Source organism: Aulonocara stuartgranti, assembly GCF_965226115.1.
Source record: "Aulonocara stuartgranti genome assembly, chromosome: 7".
In the NCBI taxonomy this organism is placed as follows: Eukaryota; Metazoa; Chordata; class Actinopteri; order Cichliformes; family Cichlidae; genus Aulonocara; species Aulonocara stuartgranti.
The window spans coordinates 13601765-13618349 of NC_138945.1; the positions used below are offsets into that span (position 1 = coordinate 13601765).

At 38.4% G+C, this 16585-nt stretch overlaps 1 protein-coding gene across 3 annotated transcripts; it reads left to right on the top strand.

Annotated features, from left to right (window-relative positions):
- Positions 1-708: 708 nt before the first annotated feature.
- rilpl1 (Rab interacting lysosomal protein-like 1) lies at positions 709-16448 on the top strand (the record flags this gene model as incomplete). 3 transcript variants are annotated; one of them, XM_082540744.1, is made up of 8 exons in its annotated part: positions 709-1298; positions 4390-4537; positions 5420-5538; positions 7709-7954; positions 10290-10444; positions 11346-11450; positions 12705-12792; positions 13825-13935. In XM_082540744.1, the coding sequence occupies exons 1-8, from the start codon at positions 1011-1013 to the stop codon at positions 13828-13830; spliced, it is 1155 nt and encodes a 384-aa protein (XP_082396870.1). In that variant the 5' UTR covers positions 709-1010. The 3 variants fall into 3 exon arrangements, with proteins under 3 accessions (XP_082396870.1, XP_082396869.1, XP_082396871.1); XM_082540743.1 differs by lacking the exon at positions 12705-12792 and having other exon boundaries at positions 13825-16448; XM_082540745.1 differs by lacking the exon at positions 13825-13935 and having other exon boundaries at positions 12705-12798.
- Between the last annotated feature and the right edge of the window lie 137 nt (positions 16449-16585).

The window sequence follows — 16585 nt, forward strand, 5'->3', positions numbered from 1 at the left end:
GCACTGTTAAATTATTGTTTTGTCCACTGAGATAAGACTATTGATCTCCATAGGAACAGCAGTGGATACACTAGGTCATGGCCCTCATGAACAGCACATGCAAAAAGGGATGACGTTACTAGTGACATGGTGATGCAAAATATATCAGCGTTCCACCACGTTTTACTTCGGGGTATGTTGAATTTTTCTAAGGTAGGCGCTTTCAGTGTTTCATATTTAATTTTAGCCTTACACACACTCCCTCAAGATACTCCCCCTTTGGCCAGGAAATAAGATGTTCTTAAGGCGTCGCCTTCAGGTATTACCTGAAAGGCTGACTTGGCCCCGTGTTAAAATTCTGTTGATCTTTCTTCAACACCATACACAGATGTTTTGACCATAAAATCATAGCAGTTGTTTCTTCGTGTTCAGCTGGAAGCTATTTAATTTTGGAAGGGCTTATTTTGATATACAGGAGTCGATAAGTGTGCTTCTAATGTTCCTTCAATGAATGAGCCTTTACTTTTCGTTGTATAAGAATAGAATTAAATGGTTTTTCCATCTTTACTTAAAAGTAACGTTTTGGAATCTTGTTTTTATTTGTTAAAAAGCACATTGCTTTGCTTTGCATTAGTTAAAACATCTCAATTATGAATATATGAGAAGAGGTTGGAATATCTTTCTCCTTGCGGGTTTTATTTTGAAACGTGCTGCCGAAATTGTGAAGTTTACTTTTGTAGTGGTTGACAGTGGTAGCTGCTAGCTTACAGGGCACCGCAGCTCCGGCGGGACAGCGATGGCACTTAGGCGATATGTATCTCAAAAAAATCAAACGGAAGGCTGGACTGAGCCGCTAGTGATGGATATGCAGTAGTTCCAGTGTTATATGCTGCTTTAAGGAGTCTCTGGACACCGCTTATCAAGCTGAGGACATAAAGCGTAACTTAGCAGGCTTGTTCTTCACGGGGGAGGAAGTTTGTTGCGGCGAAGGGAACATAATAGGAAACCGGGGAGGGACAAACTATCTCGACATGGAGGACTTCGGGTCGGCCCTGGAGAAAAATGTGGCTGACCTCACGGTGATGGACGTGTATGACATCGCCGCAGTGGTGGGGCAGGAGTTTGAGCGGATCATAGACCAGTATGGCTGCGAGGCTCTGTCTAGGCTCATGCCCAAAGTGGTGCGGGTCCTGGAGATCCTGGAGGTGATGGTGAGCCGCAGCAGCATCAGCCCGGAGACCGAAGAGCTGAGGCTGGAGCTGGACAAGCTGCGTCTGGAGCGCATAGACCGGCTGGAGAAGGAGAAGAAGCATAGAAAGGTCTCACACTGCACAGCCACAGAGCCAATCACTCTCTGCTATACAGAATAAAAATGGAAGTCAAGATTTAATTTGTCAGTGACTGTCAGACTATGTTTTTGATCCGTGTAGGACGTGTTCAGATCGTCTTCCTAGGACAATACTAATACCACAGTAAAATGTCCTGCATTTATAATGTGATCAGAGTCAAAGTGTCACTCTGCTCTAAAACGAATCAGGCACAATAAAGTTTTGGATGTTAAACAAGTTGAACAACAACAACACCCCTACACGTACACAGAGTATTAATATGATCCATTACAGTCAATGTTGTATAGTAATATTTTGCACTCAACCATAGAAAAAACAAGAAAACAACAAACAGTAAAATATCGACAAAAAGCATTACAAGGCACGTGGATAGTGGTAACAATTACTTAAGTAAAAATCCTATAACAGGAAGGATGCCCTGCTAAAAGAGTATTTTTTTCATTATATTTAAATAAAAGCAAGTACTGAAAGTAAAACATGTATAAAATGCTTTTAGTGCACATTATTAATGTATAACACTAAATAGAAATGCACAAAATGGTCAAAAAATTAAAACATCATAGCTGCAGCCATAGTAAGTAGCATTTTTGTGTTTCAGTCAGAATAAAAGCTGGACATAAGCTCTAAGAAGTGAAGCAGGAGGTGAAATTTCTAAACCTTTACTTTTTTAAATAGATAGCGGGGGAAGTGACTCTGGTTTCAAACGGAAGTTAGATTAGAAAGAAGTCTACGATAAAGTGATCCTGTTTCTGACATGATTTATAATCTTGGCAAACACTTACTTTGTGAACTTATGATCTGAATTGCCTTTTCAAGTCTCATTTAATAACATACGATGTTAATTTAGTAAATTCTAGTCATATTTAAAGTAAAATCGACAAATCAGGTTTGGGGCGAGGCTTACTTTGATTGAAAAATCACTACAGTATGAATACAGTGTCACAGTGTGGCTGTACGTAGTATCATCAAGCACTTCTGTCAGATCAAATCCTTCATCATTATGTCCCGTTTTAAATACAGTCTGTGACTGAAGTTGGTTGAGGTGGAGCTCCAGTGGTTGAAATGACTTTACATACAGATAGTACTTATTCTAAATCTAGATATAGATTCATCCAGTGTGGTAGTGAGGTGAGTATAAATTATTAATTCATATTCATTGGTGTAGGAGTTGGGTAAACTTTAGAAATGTCTAGGAATGGGTTTCTTTTTCCAATGGTTCAAGAACCACTAAAAACAATTTATGGAGTAAAAATGTATTCATACACCATGAAAGGAAAAAAATCATCCTTAACCACATGCTGTATTTTATAAGGCAATTATATATTTGTATATAATCTGAAAGTAGCTATAGCTGACAGACATAAAGGAACTGGGTAAAAAGTACATTTCCCTTTGGAATCTAAATGTAAAGTATTATGAAATGGTCAAGTAAAATCTAAATGCAGTGCATTAAAGCATCGAGCTTTAAATGTTTTCATTTATTTTCCATCTTTGTGAATCTAAAAGGAGACCCTGTGTTTGGGGTTTGAAATAAGCCGGACACTCAGACTGCTCAGTGCTATAAAAAAAGTTAGTGTCAGTTTCTCGTGACAGTGACTGAGCCAGTGGTTCACATATTAACTGTCTCGTGACCGTGATAAAGCGGAGAAGGCTGTTTGTGCTGCAACTCACAGGCCATTTGAAGCCAGCACAGTTTTCACATGGAAATGAAAAGTTCACATCCACAGTGAAAATATGCGGTGTAGTGTTTATTGGCTCCGTGCACAGTTTTCTTTTGTGTATATAAAAGCTAATGTAAGAGTTGTGCAGCAGTGTATATAATAATAAAACTTTGTGTAGGTTTTTTGTTTTGTTTTTGTCATGAACCCAATGACTGAACATGTAGCATATGTTGCCCATGTGTAGTGCACATGCTCCCACTAAAATCAATGAAACTGATTCCAGCAGGCCTCGGAGCAGTGTGAAATGGCACATGTCCACAGAATCCGTCATTTCCACTCCTCCCGTGCACAGTCTGCGTAGCCTCCCGTGGTACCTTCACCATGGTAGCGACCAACGTGTCAAATTTTGCATGTTTACAATCCTTAAAAAGTCTTTAAAATTCTCTCTTGTTGATGACTGCAACTCTTACTTTTGCTCAGAATCCTAACTAGCTGTTCAACAACGATTCGGATACAGTCACCTCTGATATAATTGAAAATAAACATTTAAATATGGAATCACATTTGAAAAACATGCATCACACTTTCAAAGTAATAGTGATGTTTGCCTATTCATTCACAGGTAAACTGGAAAAATGAAGTACAAACAGCAAATTATGCATTCTTGTTAATGTGGCTGCTTTGACAATATGAACAGAATGACTCATGCTTCCTGTTTCCTGTTTGTTCCTGGTTTTCCAGTTGCTATATGAATCATCTAGGGTCTGAGTGACTGACTTGAGGAAGATGTTTCGTTTTTAGTATCTGCCAAAAATTTTCCACAATTTAAAGCAAGTCAATTCGATTGTGTTTTATAGGCTTTTGTCATTAACGCATTACTCTTTGATATGACAATTGTGTTCTTTAAAAGCAAATTACTGCAGTAAATTCTGAAAGTTAGAGATGTTGAGATTTCTTTTTCTTACACATGCGCATAAACCACAAAGAGGAAAAACTCAGAAGACCACAGCAGTGCCAGTTTTGTTTTGTAATGCCGGTCTGGGCACCATAAATGCTCGTAGAAACTATGTCCATCCAGTTGTTGTTGAGATAGTCAGGACCAAAGTGGAGCAATGCATTGATCCTCCCATTACACAACCAAAATTATTGCGAATGTTTGCAGTGAAATTGCTTGTTGGCTTTAAAATGGTTTCTTTGAACCAGGGAAGCAGGTCTGTACATAAGTGCTTGGTAATATTGCTTTTATGTACAATCACCTTGCAGTCAGGCAGCAAAAAAAACTCAATGCAATGAGGCCTTCAGTCCGATTTTTTAACTCTAGTTTTACCGAGCCATAACAAACGTGATCGGTAATGATACATGTACAGTATAACAGTTTGTGTGTATGTGTCTGAGTGCAGGAGTTGGAGCTGGTGGAGGATGTGTGGAGGGGAGAAGCTCAGGATTTGCTCTCCCAGATTGCTCAGCTGCAGGAAGAGAACAAAACCCTTCTCACCAATATGTCCATGAAAGACCCCATGAGCGAGGAGGAGCTGCAGAGGCATGAGGGTGAGGATGTGGAGCTCCATCTAAGAAAAGTACTGTCTAGCTTAAAAGAAAAAGAAAATGTGTTTGTATGTGTGTTTTTCATGATACACACCAGTTTACAAGTGACTGAGAATGTGAATGACTTACAAGTCAGTTGCTTTAAAACATTATTATGTGTTATTCACTAATATGTGTGTAGAAATGTTACTGCCCTCTACGCAAATCTTTGAGACCAAGATTGAATCGAGTCAAAAGTAGGCTCATTGAGTAGGCTTGTCACTTTTCAGGGAAAGTGTGGTTATGCATTGTTCCTACAAAGAGCTTTGCAGTTACTGTCGGATTTCTGAAACATGTGCATGGGTAATTTTTTTTTACTAACACTGTGAGCATGTTCCTGATAATAATTCCAAATAACAGACTCCTGCTTCAGTGTTGGGAGTCTGCATGCTACCACTCAAAACCTGCTAATACCTAGTAATGTTTACATCACAGCAGAGCATGAAACAGCTTGTCTTTTGCTGATTTTCCTGGAAATTCAGTTAAAGTTTCTGCCGTGTGCGCCCCGAAACTTGTCCGTTTGCCCTCGATACGTTTCTCATGTGTGTGTCCCTCTCTCTCTCTGCTGTGCACGCAGTACCACACTCAGATACAAACACAAACAAAGGGAGCCTTCTCTGTGTTAATGGTGAGCCAGTCTCATCCCTGCGTCAGAGGCTTCTCCGTGGTCTCACACAGAGGCCACAGTCACCCTGACGCACAGACCAGCTTCAGTGTACAAGCACACCTGCCAGCCTCACACACAAATCAGAGCTCACGTCTGCCTGTCAGCCCAGATGAAAAATCTATTTGTCCTGTTTATTTTTATGGCTGACAATTTTTCCCCCCTCTGTCACCGATTTCCAGGTATGTCAGAAAGGGAGAGGCAGGTGATGAAGAAGCTCAAAGAAGTGGTGGACAAGCAGAGAGATGAGATTCGAGCCAAGGACCGTGAACTGACTCTAAAAAACGAGGACATAGAAGCAGTAAGGACACAAAAACTCGGTGCCTCAATGAGAAGAGGCTGTTTTTTTTCTTCTTGTGTGAATTATAAAGAATTCAGATATTTTCTATATTTTAAATATAAGAGAGGCCTGGTTAGATCGAGCAGCAAATGTTTTGGCTCAGTATTAAGCAGACATATTTGCTGCCAGTGTTTTAATGTTTAAAAAAAGGTAAAAAAAAAAAAAGTTCAGGGATAGAATGGGTCTTCCGAGCATCTATTTAAAAATAGCTAAAAATAGATTGTAACAAATTAGTTTTCCAATCATTGATCAGACTTTTGTTTCTTAAGATTATTTTATCAGAGTGCCCAAGTTCCCTACCTTCAAGTTCTAGCTTCCCACCTCAACATAGGCTAAGAAACCCTGGAAATGTGCAAAGTATTTGTTTATTTTCGTAAATAATTTCTGCAAAGTCTCAAATAATTTAACTTCTTTATCTTGATTTTACAAACCTTTGAAGTGGATCATACAAGTCTCAAAAACAAATAGCCTACATGTATAATTTACAAAGTCTCACATTATCAGATGAAGGGTGTTTGATGTGTTTTGTTTGCCTGTGAGTATTTCTTTTGTATAGATTAGGTTTCAGATAACAAAGAGACCCCACCTAAATGCGACAGTGTAGTGTGAACAAGCCAGAGTAAAGGTCATGCAAAGGACATCACTACAGACCAGTCTGGATTGTGTGGCAAATTGAAGACATGGCCATAGATCTGGAAAAGGTCAACGAGTCAGAAGCTGACATAGAGGACTAAAATTTCTCCAATAAACATGTAAAATTTCACAAGATGGCTTTCCAGAAAATAACAGCAGAGCCAGTTTTTTAATGTCAGGTTCAATAAAACCTTTTTCACAGCAGACATTTTGACGTGTCACCATAGGCATCAAAGCTTCAGATTTTTTGTAAAAAAAAAAAAAAAAGAGCCCCGGATCTGTTGATCTGTCATTCCAGTCATGCATTAAACACCCCTAGAATGTGCTGGTGCAAAATGCAAATATGCAGGTTTTTGGTTCTCTCAGAGCGAGAGAGGTTATACATGTTACAGAAGAGGTTACACAACTCATCTTTTGGCCTTTGGCCATAGCTCTGCTATGAATATGGAAGTATTTTTAAAAAGGATGGATGAGTCCTGGATGAGGTGGTGGATAAAGGGAACGTAAAAATGCTGTGGCCTCAAGTTCAGGATGTCGATGAAGAAGATTCTTTAGCAAGTCAGCTAATCTACTATTGATCTACTGGTTTTCCAAATCTTTGTCAGAAAACTAAACCATTACTAACATAAATATCAGCAGCTCACACTTTAGCTTGTGAATACAGCTGTATACAACATCATAGATAAGACTGATACCAAGACATGTGCTTATGTGTGTAGTAAAATGATAATTAACATGGGTTAATGATCTAATTATGACAAAAAAATACAGTTTAGGGAACAGTTTTTGTTGTCATAACCTTCCTGTTTACTGTGAGCAGGATGGGAGACAGCAGAGGACAGATGAGACACCAAAATAGCTACTAGAGATCTGAAGAAAAAAAACTTGGATAGGCAGATAAGACACAACACAGAACTATGTGATAGTATGTGATACTACAGTTGAACATTCAAAACAGGAAACATATCAGCCAAGTAAAGGCTGATATGTAAAGGTTCCTGAACATTTCAGGAGTTATGTGAATTTGTACGCATGGGTAGGTAGAAAAATAATGTGCATTGTGAGACTTCAAAATGTTCTTTAGTCCAAGATTTTCCACATGTGAAACTTACTTTAGATATACAGTGAAGTTGAGTACTCAGACGTCACTCATTTGGTTTCCTTTGCTGTCATGCTGGGAAAGGCAGCCTAGGCACTCGCACTCTGAAATGCTAAGGCCCAGGTATTTTAGGATATTAACAGTGAATTTCCATTTCAGTCATTTATATTATTTCACTTGTCCATGAATTTAGCTGTTCATTTGTTCTGTGGCTTTAGAAACCCCCTGACACCCACTAATGGTTTGTGTGTCACCCAGTACAGCACAATCAATATCTCCTCAGACAGATTGCCTGAAAATGCGTGCTCTTACCTTTGATGGGTGGCTTTTACCTCCTGTGTGGCAGTTCTGAGAAACGCGAGACCATGCAGCCCATTGTCTCTCTGTTTCTTTCTCCAGCTCCAGCAGCAACAGTCTCGACTAATGAAAATCAACCATGACCTGCGCCATAAAATCTCTGTGGTAGAAGCTCAAGGGAAAGCTCTCATTGAACAGAAGGTTGAGCTGGAGGCCAGTGCTCAGGCTCGGGGACAGGAAGTTGCTGCTCTTCGACAGGAAGCGGCACGCTTAAGGGAACGGCTTCAAGGAGAGCTGCCTGCTCAGAACCCGGACGAGCCCCCACCTCAGCCTCCTTCACCCGCAGAGGTAACAGCACAGGGAAAACTGAGCATAACTTTTTCTTTTCACGTTTTAGTTTTTTGTACAGATAACATTGCTTACTTTAATGTGGACCTATTACACAAGCTCTATATTTCTTAATTTTTGGACTCTCTGTATGTTATATAGTTAAATAATCCTTCTCTATCTTATGCTGGGCCTTGGTGAAGCCCTTCAGGTCATTCTCTGTGTGAAACAAGATGTTTTTGCTAAATTCCCCCAAATTCTTCTTCACTGCCCTTTGCAAACAAAACACAGAAGTTTTGTACTAGCAAGTAGGTGGGGCCAATGTGAGATGACCATATTAGGAATATCCACTGTCATAATGTCATACAGAGCCAAACACAGAAAAAATACTTTAGTTAGGGTAGTCTGAAGCCTGAGGTATTGGAATATTTGTACATACATTGGAACAGAAAATGATGGTGAAAAATAATAAAAGAAACATTATTGGAAGTTTCCCCCAGCTTCCATCTTTGTGTGAAGCTAACCTTTTAGTTTGATCTTCTCTTGACTTGTTGTGAGAAATGAGCAAACAAACTAGCATGTTATGCAAATCGTTTGCATTGTATAACAGATTTGATCATTTTCACATGCAGTTGTTCAAACCACCATCTTTTATTTGAACTGTAGATTGTGCACCACAAATCCTCGGAGCAACTCAATAGTTTATTTATATGTCTCACAAACTGTCTTTTGCCTCACCAGTGTGGTAAAATTGCTACAGTGTTGGTGGGGGCTGAGGGCTCCTCAGAGCTGACACCCGGGGGGGTTGATGGTGTATCGTGGCCTCTGTGTGGTTCCCTCAGCCCAGAGACACACGAGGATGCTGAGGACGATGCAGTGTTGCTTTGGGTAATGCAAATGTGCTGATTGGAACTAGAGTGATGTGATTGTCCTGACTCTAACTCCAAACCTGCACTCCTCCCCATGGAACATTAGCCTTGTGGGTATAAACAAAGGAAGATAGTAGACTAACATTTCTGTGACATGTGGACTGTGCTGAAACAACTCTGCATGGGTGTCAGAAAGCTAACAGAGTATCAGTAGGATTTCCTCTCCACAGCTAAGTGACTTTCTGGACAAGTGCACTCATGACCCCTCTAAATATAGAATACTGCAAGAGCCCAGCCTTCAACGACACTTGAATCTGTCCTTTCATGCACCCTGAGATTGAAACACAGACAGCAGGAAAAGCTACAATTAAGTGTTTCTTTTTTATTTCTCTGCTGTAATAGTGGTAAGAAAGAATAAAAAAACAAAAGTACTACAATGTTTTTTTTTTTAAATGTAGCTACATTTAAGACTTTTATATTAACTACAATTGATGTTATGTTTCGAAACACATTAAAACACATTCAGAAAATTTTCATAAATGATAAATGAATGACAGCTCTAACTAGCCAGTTAGTGCAGCTAATGACATGAAAGCTCATGGTTGAGGTTTTTTTAGCCGCTCAACAGTATTCACCACACTGATGGAAACATCTGACGTGCTAAACAAAGGTGGAGACATGCCGATAAATCTGTTCTCACGGTGACACTGAACCTGGACTGAATCTGAGCCAAATAAACATACTAGACGGCTGCGGTGGAAGATGTACATGCACCATTGTCTTTACTACTGTGTGCTCTCAGTGAGTCAAACAGGTCTGTGTGTTCTGGCTCTTTGATCCCTGATAAATGAGAAAATAAGCCACAGACCACAGCTGACTCACATCTGGTCCTTTTCACTTCATCAGCATCCAAAACGACTGTTTTATGTCCGAGATCAGCCTTCAGGAGGTGGCCCAACTCTATTGAGATGCCTATCTGTTCACCTTGGTGTACAATCAGTGGTTACAAGTTATCCAAGTTATGCAAACATTTCCTGCTGTTGCTGCTTGACATTAACCAGCAAGATGCAAAGTTTGACGAAACATGTGATTCCAGTTGGACTTTGAGATTGTGTACAGAATCCTGAAAAGCGTGAGAATTTTAGACATTTTAGAGTAGAATTTTGCATGAGTGCCTCGTGTCCGCAGCATGTGTTTCAGGTGTTTTCCTTTAACACTCAAGTGAATTTCTCTTTGCTGAGTTAAAAAAGCTAACAGCATTTTAGCTCACAGACTGGGGTGAAGTCTGAACTAAACCAATGCATTGGAACAAAAAGGCCCTGTGTCTGACTTGTAGTTAAACATTTGCCACCAGGAGGCGATGTGCGATGAAGATATGCCTGCTGTGTTCCAATATTTCACTAAGGTATCCTTACTCCCCGCCCCTGCCTCTTCCCTTCTGTTCTCTGGTTTAGTTTACTCTGTGTAATGTATTTTTCTCTCGGCAGGAGGCGCTGTGTGAGGAGGAGTCAGGGGGCCTGGATCCAAAGGACCCCAACAGGCCCAGATTCACTCTGCAGGAGCTGAGGGATGTCCTGCATGAGCGGAATGAGCTAAAGGCCAAAGTGTTCCTGCTGCAGGAGGAGCTGGCCTACTATAAAAGGTACATATAGGTGTTAAACATGTTAATATTGACAATTACCCACCTCCTGTGGAGAGAGATATTTATGAGCTGCACAAAACTGTGTTTATCGTGTGCTTAAAGCATCAACAGGATTTAGAAGTTTAGTTTTCTCAGTCAGACCACACAGGGCCAGCTTCTTGCTGAGTGCTTTAAGTTGCTGTTTCCTCATTAATATATGTTAAAATTGCACTTATTTGTAGTTGTTTTCAGTTTAATTATTATATTCTTTCATGTTTATGCTCTGTTACTTAGCACAGTTATATTTTAGCCTCGTGTTTCTTGTACTGTTATCTCTGCTTTTACTTCAACTTTCAGACTTTTGTTTATGTGCTTGTGAAGCCTTTTCGGCCGTAAGATTATTATGATACTTTGGCAAATTATGTTATTGGTGTCCACCTATATCATAAGTATGGGTGGAGGGACTGAGTAAAGAAATATTCAGTCCCTCCACAAGGGATAGACATTTACTATGACTTGTTGTGGGATGATGAAGAGAAAAAAAGACATGCATGAAGAAGCCATAAAGAAACCATATGCATTTCCCAATTAAGATGTATTGCTTGATGTATTCTTAGTTTTAGACATTGTTTAATATTTTTCTTAGAGGGTTGCTCACAACCAACACAAGTTGCCACAGAGCTTTAAAATCTGACTAACAACCCATTTAAATTCTCTAAAGCATATTTTTTGTTCCCTTTTTTCCGCACATCTTTTGGTCATCCCTCTGCCAGCACATTAAGTTAAAAATGTATTTACTCCAAAAAAATCCCACTTTTTACATCTAATTCTTTTTGTCCATCTGTGAAAAAGCCTGATATGTTGTGCTTCATAGACAAAGTAATCCTGATCTCTGTAATTCTGGTTGTCTCTGTGTTTGTAGTGATGAGGCAGATGAGGAGATTGGAACTCCATCTTCTTCTCCCTCCCCTGAACTAAGGACTCGCTCCCGCTCTTCTGCCCAGCCAGAATCGGGAATCAAACGCCTGTATGTGGAGCTCACACTCACACAAATACTCTCACTCATGTAACATCTGCTAATGAAAACACTTGCCTGTGAAAACCTTGCTTCCTGTGATTAATGGGAACTTTGCATGCTGTGAGTAGCGGTTGATTATTTGGTCTCTACATGCTCAGTCATTTGCATATTACATGCTTGTTCTTGTCTCTTCAGCAGCAGTGCAAGACGCTGTTTCAGGCTGGCAGCTTTAGCTTTAGACTTCGCTTCCCTCGTGTGATACCATATACTATATATACTTTACTTTACAGAGGTAGCTGGGCTACTAACAAGTAAACATACATTTATCCTGTGTTTGTCAGCCATGTACAAACTGGAGTCTGTGGTTGTTTCCAATTAGCTGTCACATTGTGACAAGGACTCAAGACTAAAAGCAGCTCCAAGTATTCTAATTGTAGGACACTTTACTATTTTATTAACGTAATATTTAATTGAATGTCTTTTTTTTAGTGTTGAGAATTTTTTAATGAAATTGTTTACCTGTTAATCTGTGTCTCTGTATAGCTCTCTGATACAGAGTACATATCATTCCTGTAAGTCCTGTGACTGTATGAGGGTAAATATTTTCATGAATGTAAAACTAAAAGTATTCAAAATATAAAACAATTGTTTTCCAAAAAAAATAAACAGACATTAGAAGATTAGGGTGATATCAATAAATGGTCATTTTTACAATATTTTTTAGTATTTAAAAACATGTTCTTTGTATTTTACCATGCATTACATTATTTATACGAGGTGGCTGTGCCTCAGGAGGAAGAAATGATTCAATCCCAGGCTGCCCCAGTGTGTGTGGCAGACTATTACAAGCTTTCTGGTTAAGTTTTTTTAAATTAATTCTATGGCAGCTCTGTCAGTGTGCACAGTAGCAAGTGTAAGTACAAGATTTGGGACATTAATTAAATGTATCAGGAGGTGTCGCTATACCAATATGGTGGCAACATTAGCAGCAGTTTGCATGTTTATACAGTTTATCTGTGCAAACTAAGTTGCATTCACTGTGTTTTGGTTTTTAACATGCTGTGAGTTGTTCTTGGATTTTGTTGTATTTTTTAATTCAATATCATAATTTTATTTTCCTCTCTGGTTTAAAATAAACTCAGCTTGACATCTTTTGAGCTTTAATGAGGTTTGGTTCAGACAGAGGTCAACGGTTGATGTGGTCCTTGTCCTCCCCCATCCCCTATGTATGTGTGTTTTCGTGTCTTTACCTCTGTGTAACAGGATCTTCACCGCTATAATGCCGATGGTAGCGGCTGGTTTGATCCCAGATGACCCCACTTTACAGCCAATCAGACGCCTCATGTCACTTGTATGACTCTATATTTGGTTGGCTTTGCAATCCATCACTGTCTCAGCTAACAGGCTTCACCCCCTTTGCATGTCCACGGGGTTGCTTTCTTTTCGCACCTTTGTAGTATTCTGATTGGCTGATTGTGGGGCTGTCTTATTGTGTTCGTCGAATGAGATGACCAAGGATCGTGCAAAAAATAAATCAGCCAGTCAGAATAGTGTGTAGTCTAATGTCTCAACTTTTGCCCTCACTGACCATCCTGACTGACCATGCGCACTAAAAATGATTGTGTGGAATTTACAATATAAATTGATCTAAAGTGCTTTTAGATCATAGCTAGGGATTAATTTAATTTTTAATGCTTTAATATTTTACCATCTGCCCGGATCAATTTACAGAAAATGACGAAATAATTTCTGCTACAATTTATGAATTTTTACAATAGTGTATTAGGGCAGGTGAAGAGGAAAAAGGGGCTGGGTAAGAGGGGGTAAAATGACAGAGAACTTTAGAGATGAAAGTAATAGGTTCATGAGGGAAAAATCGCTGAAAAATAGTGTCTGTGTTTTGTAGTGATGAATGCAGCACATCACCTCACTTGACAAGGTTAAATTGGAAAGAAAATTACATATTGGAATTAAGGGGACGTTTAAATGAGCAGAAATTTACTTCAATTCCTATATAGTTATTTCACCTTAAGTGGTTTGTAGAGTTTTGTGTTAATTTGAATCAGGGTTACAACAGAACTTGACATATGACAAAAGGAAAACAATCCTGTTGACATTAGAAGTGTTCAGATTAAGAGAAACCAGTTTTAAGTGTCAGGAGCAGATATCCAAACAAAACGACTGGTGTAACATAGAGGCATTTGTTTACACTAATTTTACAGGAGGTGTCGTAATTAAAAACTAAAATAATTCACTTGTGATGCATTCTGTTAAATTTGCCATTACTCTAACACTGCTTTACATGTAGCTCATACTCAGTGTTAGCCCTACACATGGAGTTGTAACCCACCGCCTGTTTCTTCTCTCCGTTCTCTCGTCTCAGGTTTAGTTTCTTCTCACGTGACAAGCAGCGGAGCTCGCAGCGCAGTGCACATTTCGATGTCGGCTTCGGCTCGTGGGCAGGCAAAGACGACGTGTACACCGAACAAGCCCAGGAGGCGTTGCAGCACATGTAGACACCGTATGGGACTTAAAACTCTTAACACTCCCATCATTCAACTGCACACCAAACCAACACTAGCAACTCACACTGCAGCTGAAATACCATGTACATGAGGTGAGAAGATGGCAAGAAACAAGAAGAATCTAATGTCCTTGGAAAAAATACTGTGTATACTTCAAATTCTGCCATTTAAAAAAAAAAAAAAATCCCTGAAAGTGTTTTACAGGATTGACGTGCAGGCGAGAGGGTAAACTCAGGTTGACTGTGGAAAGTGGAATTTTTTGGCAGGTGGTAAATGATAAGGAGCCGGAGGTCCGGAGTAAACAAGGGGGGAAATGACTGCACACCTGAGTGTCACTAGTTTTTTTAATGAGAGCAACATTTTAATATCCCATTTAGTTATTTCAAATTTCTGTCAAGTAGGCAGCTAATCAGTCCATCACCAGCGTTTTGCAAGTTGAGTATGCAGCTCTATGAAATCTAATTGAGGCCTCTGTTTAAATGTTGCATGCAGTCACAATTTAAAGCTGTGTGAAGGTGTGAAGATATTTTGTTCTCATATTTAATGCAGCGGTTTCTGTGACTAAAAAGAATGAATGCATAAACACTTGGGTATGAGAATTTAAAGTACTCGTGTAAAGTGAAAGTTAGATTTTGGCCATCATAATCCCAATTTGTCTTTGCATTTTAACCCATTCATAATAGTTTTTACTATCCTATTACAGGATGGTTTAAGCATTTTAGCATTTCATGACATCTCCTATAATGTTGGCTACATGTTGTATGTAGCCAAATAAGCAACATTGTGGCTTTAATGTTGAATTAGTGAGTCATTAATTCACATATTTGTACTTTTTAAGTCAATGTTTGCAATATTCCATCATTTCATGGTAATATAAAAGCTTTGACATGGTGAATTAGTTCATTATAAAACTTTTCCAGTTTTATTTAAGTCAACTACTACTGATGAATTATTTTACATTTTTTACTCACTCATCATGGTTTAGTATAAATTTAACACCTGACTTAATAATTTCTTGTTTTTATGATCTGAAAACCGTAAATGAATGTAATACAATTTAATTTGTAATTTGTTTAGTCAAATGCAAGATTTAGCAAGCCCGTTTTATTTATTAGATCTTTATAATACTAGTGATCTTTTTATAGATTAAAAGTTGTAAATCATAGCTTGAGCTTTTTGTTCATTGCTGCAATTTTTTATTTTCTTTTAGTCAATCTAATTCTAATTTATTAACTTAATAATGATGTATTGTCTCATAATTTTGACATAGTAAGCTCTTCACCCACTATAGTTTTGACTTAGTATCTCTTTATTTTGTTCGAGAAATTTGTATATATTTATGTTTGTGATGCTTTTTTCTTTTTATGTGCCCCTTTTCTCTAACAATTAACACAGATTTCTCTTTTGTGAAACACAGAATAGCTGTGCCATGGGAATTCCTCTAATATTTTACATACAAACTTACATTTGTCATAAAGTCTGATTTCATGCTTTCAGTGACAAACGTGACGCTCCACACTGTGCTCATGCAAACCTGCAGTTTTGTAACACCAGCCAAACCATAGCAGGCAATAATAAATTACATCTATATGATTCTGTTTAATTTCTATAATCAAACATAGGCCCGAAGAGACAGTGTAATATTGTATTTGAATCACTTATAACAAAAACATACAGCAGCTTTCACTTCAAATAAAAGCAAAATAAATTAAAATGTATTTTAATTAATACATATTATGTCATCAGTAAGAGCCTAAATCTTACATTACATTTGCACTTTTTCCCTAGATAAAATATTCATATTCAGCATAAGCAGCAATAATAACCCCGAATATCATCACACATGTGCAAAATAGAAGTCAGTGCGTTTGTGTTTATATGCATCATTTATACAAGGCCTCAAATTTAAACATGATTCAAGGCTCTGTTTAGAAACAGTGTAAGTCATGAAGGATTAATTATTTCTCAGATTGTGCATGGTTTAAAATAATGGTAATTAAGCTGAAGAGTGTGTTTACATTTATTTTTAAAAAAAGACTATTTTGCGGATGGTGCTTGTGCTTTAACAGCTGATGCCTTCATGGAAACGTTAACAGTAGTGGCACTTTATCTTCATTTATACTCACCCAGGAAGGTGGAATAAATGAATGGCAAATGAAAAGATTGAGAAATGAGGCTAAAGACGTGTGTCAAAGCAGCTTCCCCCCTTTTATTAAATCACAGATATGTTAAAGAGAAACTATATTTTACATGTTATTTGGAAGTCAAAGGGATCTGCTCAATTTATTCATGAAGGAATTAAACAGTGAAATATTTTAAGGGAAATGAACTGCTACCCGAGTGCTTACTCCAAACTTCATTTTTTTCCTTTGAGTCTCCTATGAAGCCCATTAAAGTGGAGATTTAAGAGATATATTGAATGGATCAGTGCTTTATGAAATTCAAACATGTCACACCAGTAATAAAAATCTGTAATATTTGACATTTTTGCACGTGTTTTTTTTGTTGTTGTTGTTTTTCCTAACTTGCATAACAGATCGCAGTCACGTTCAAGTGTTTGATTTGTTCATAATTGTAAAAGGAAATGGGCAAGGGAACATACATTTGTAAACAAAGAAC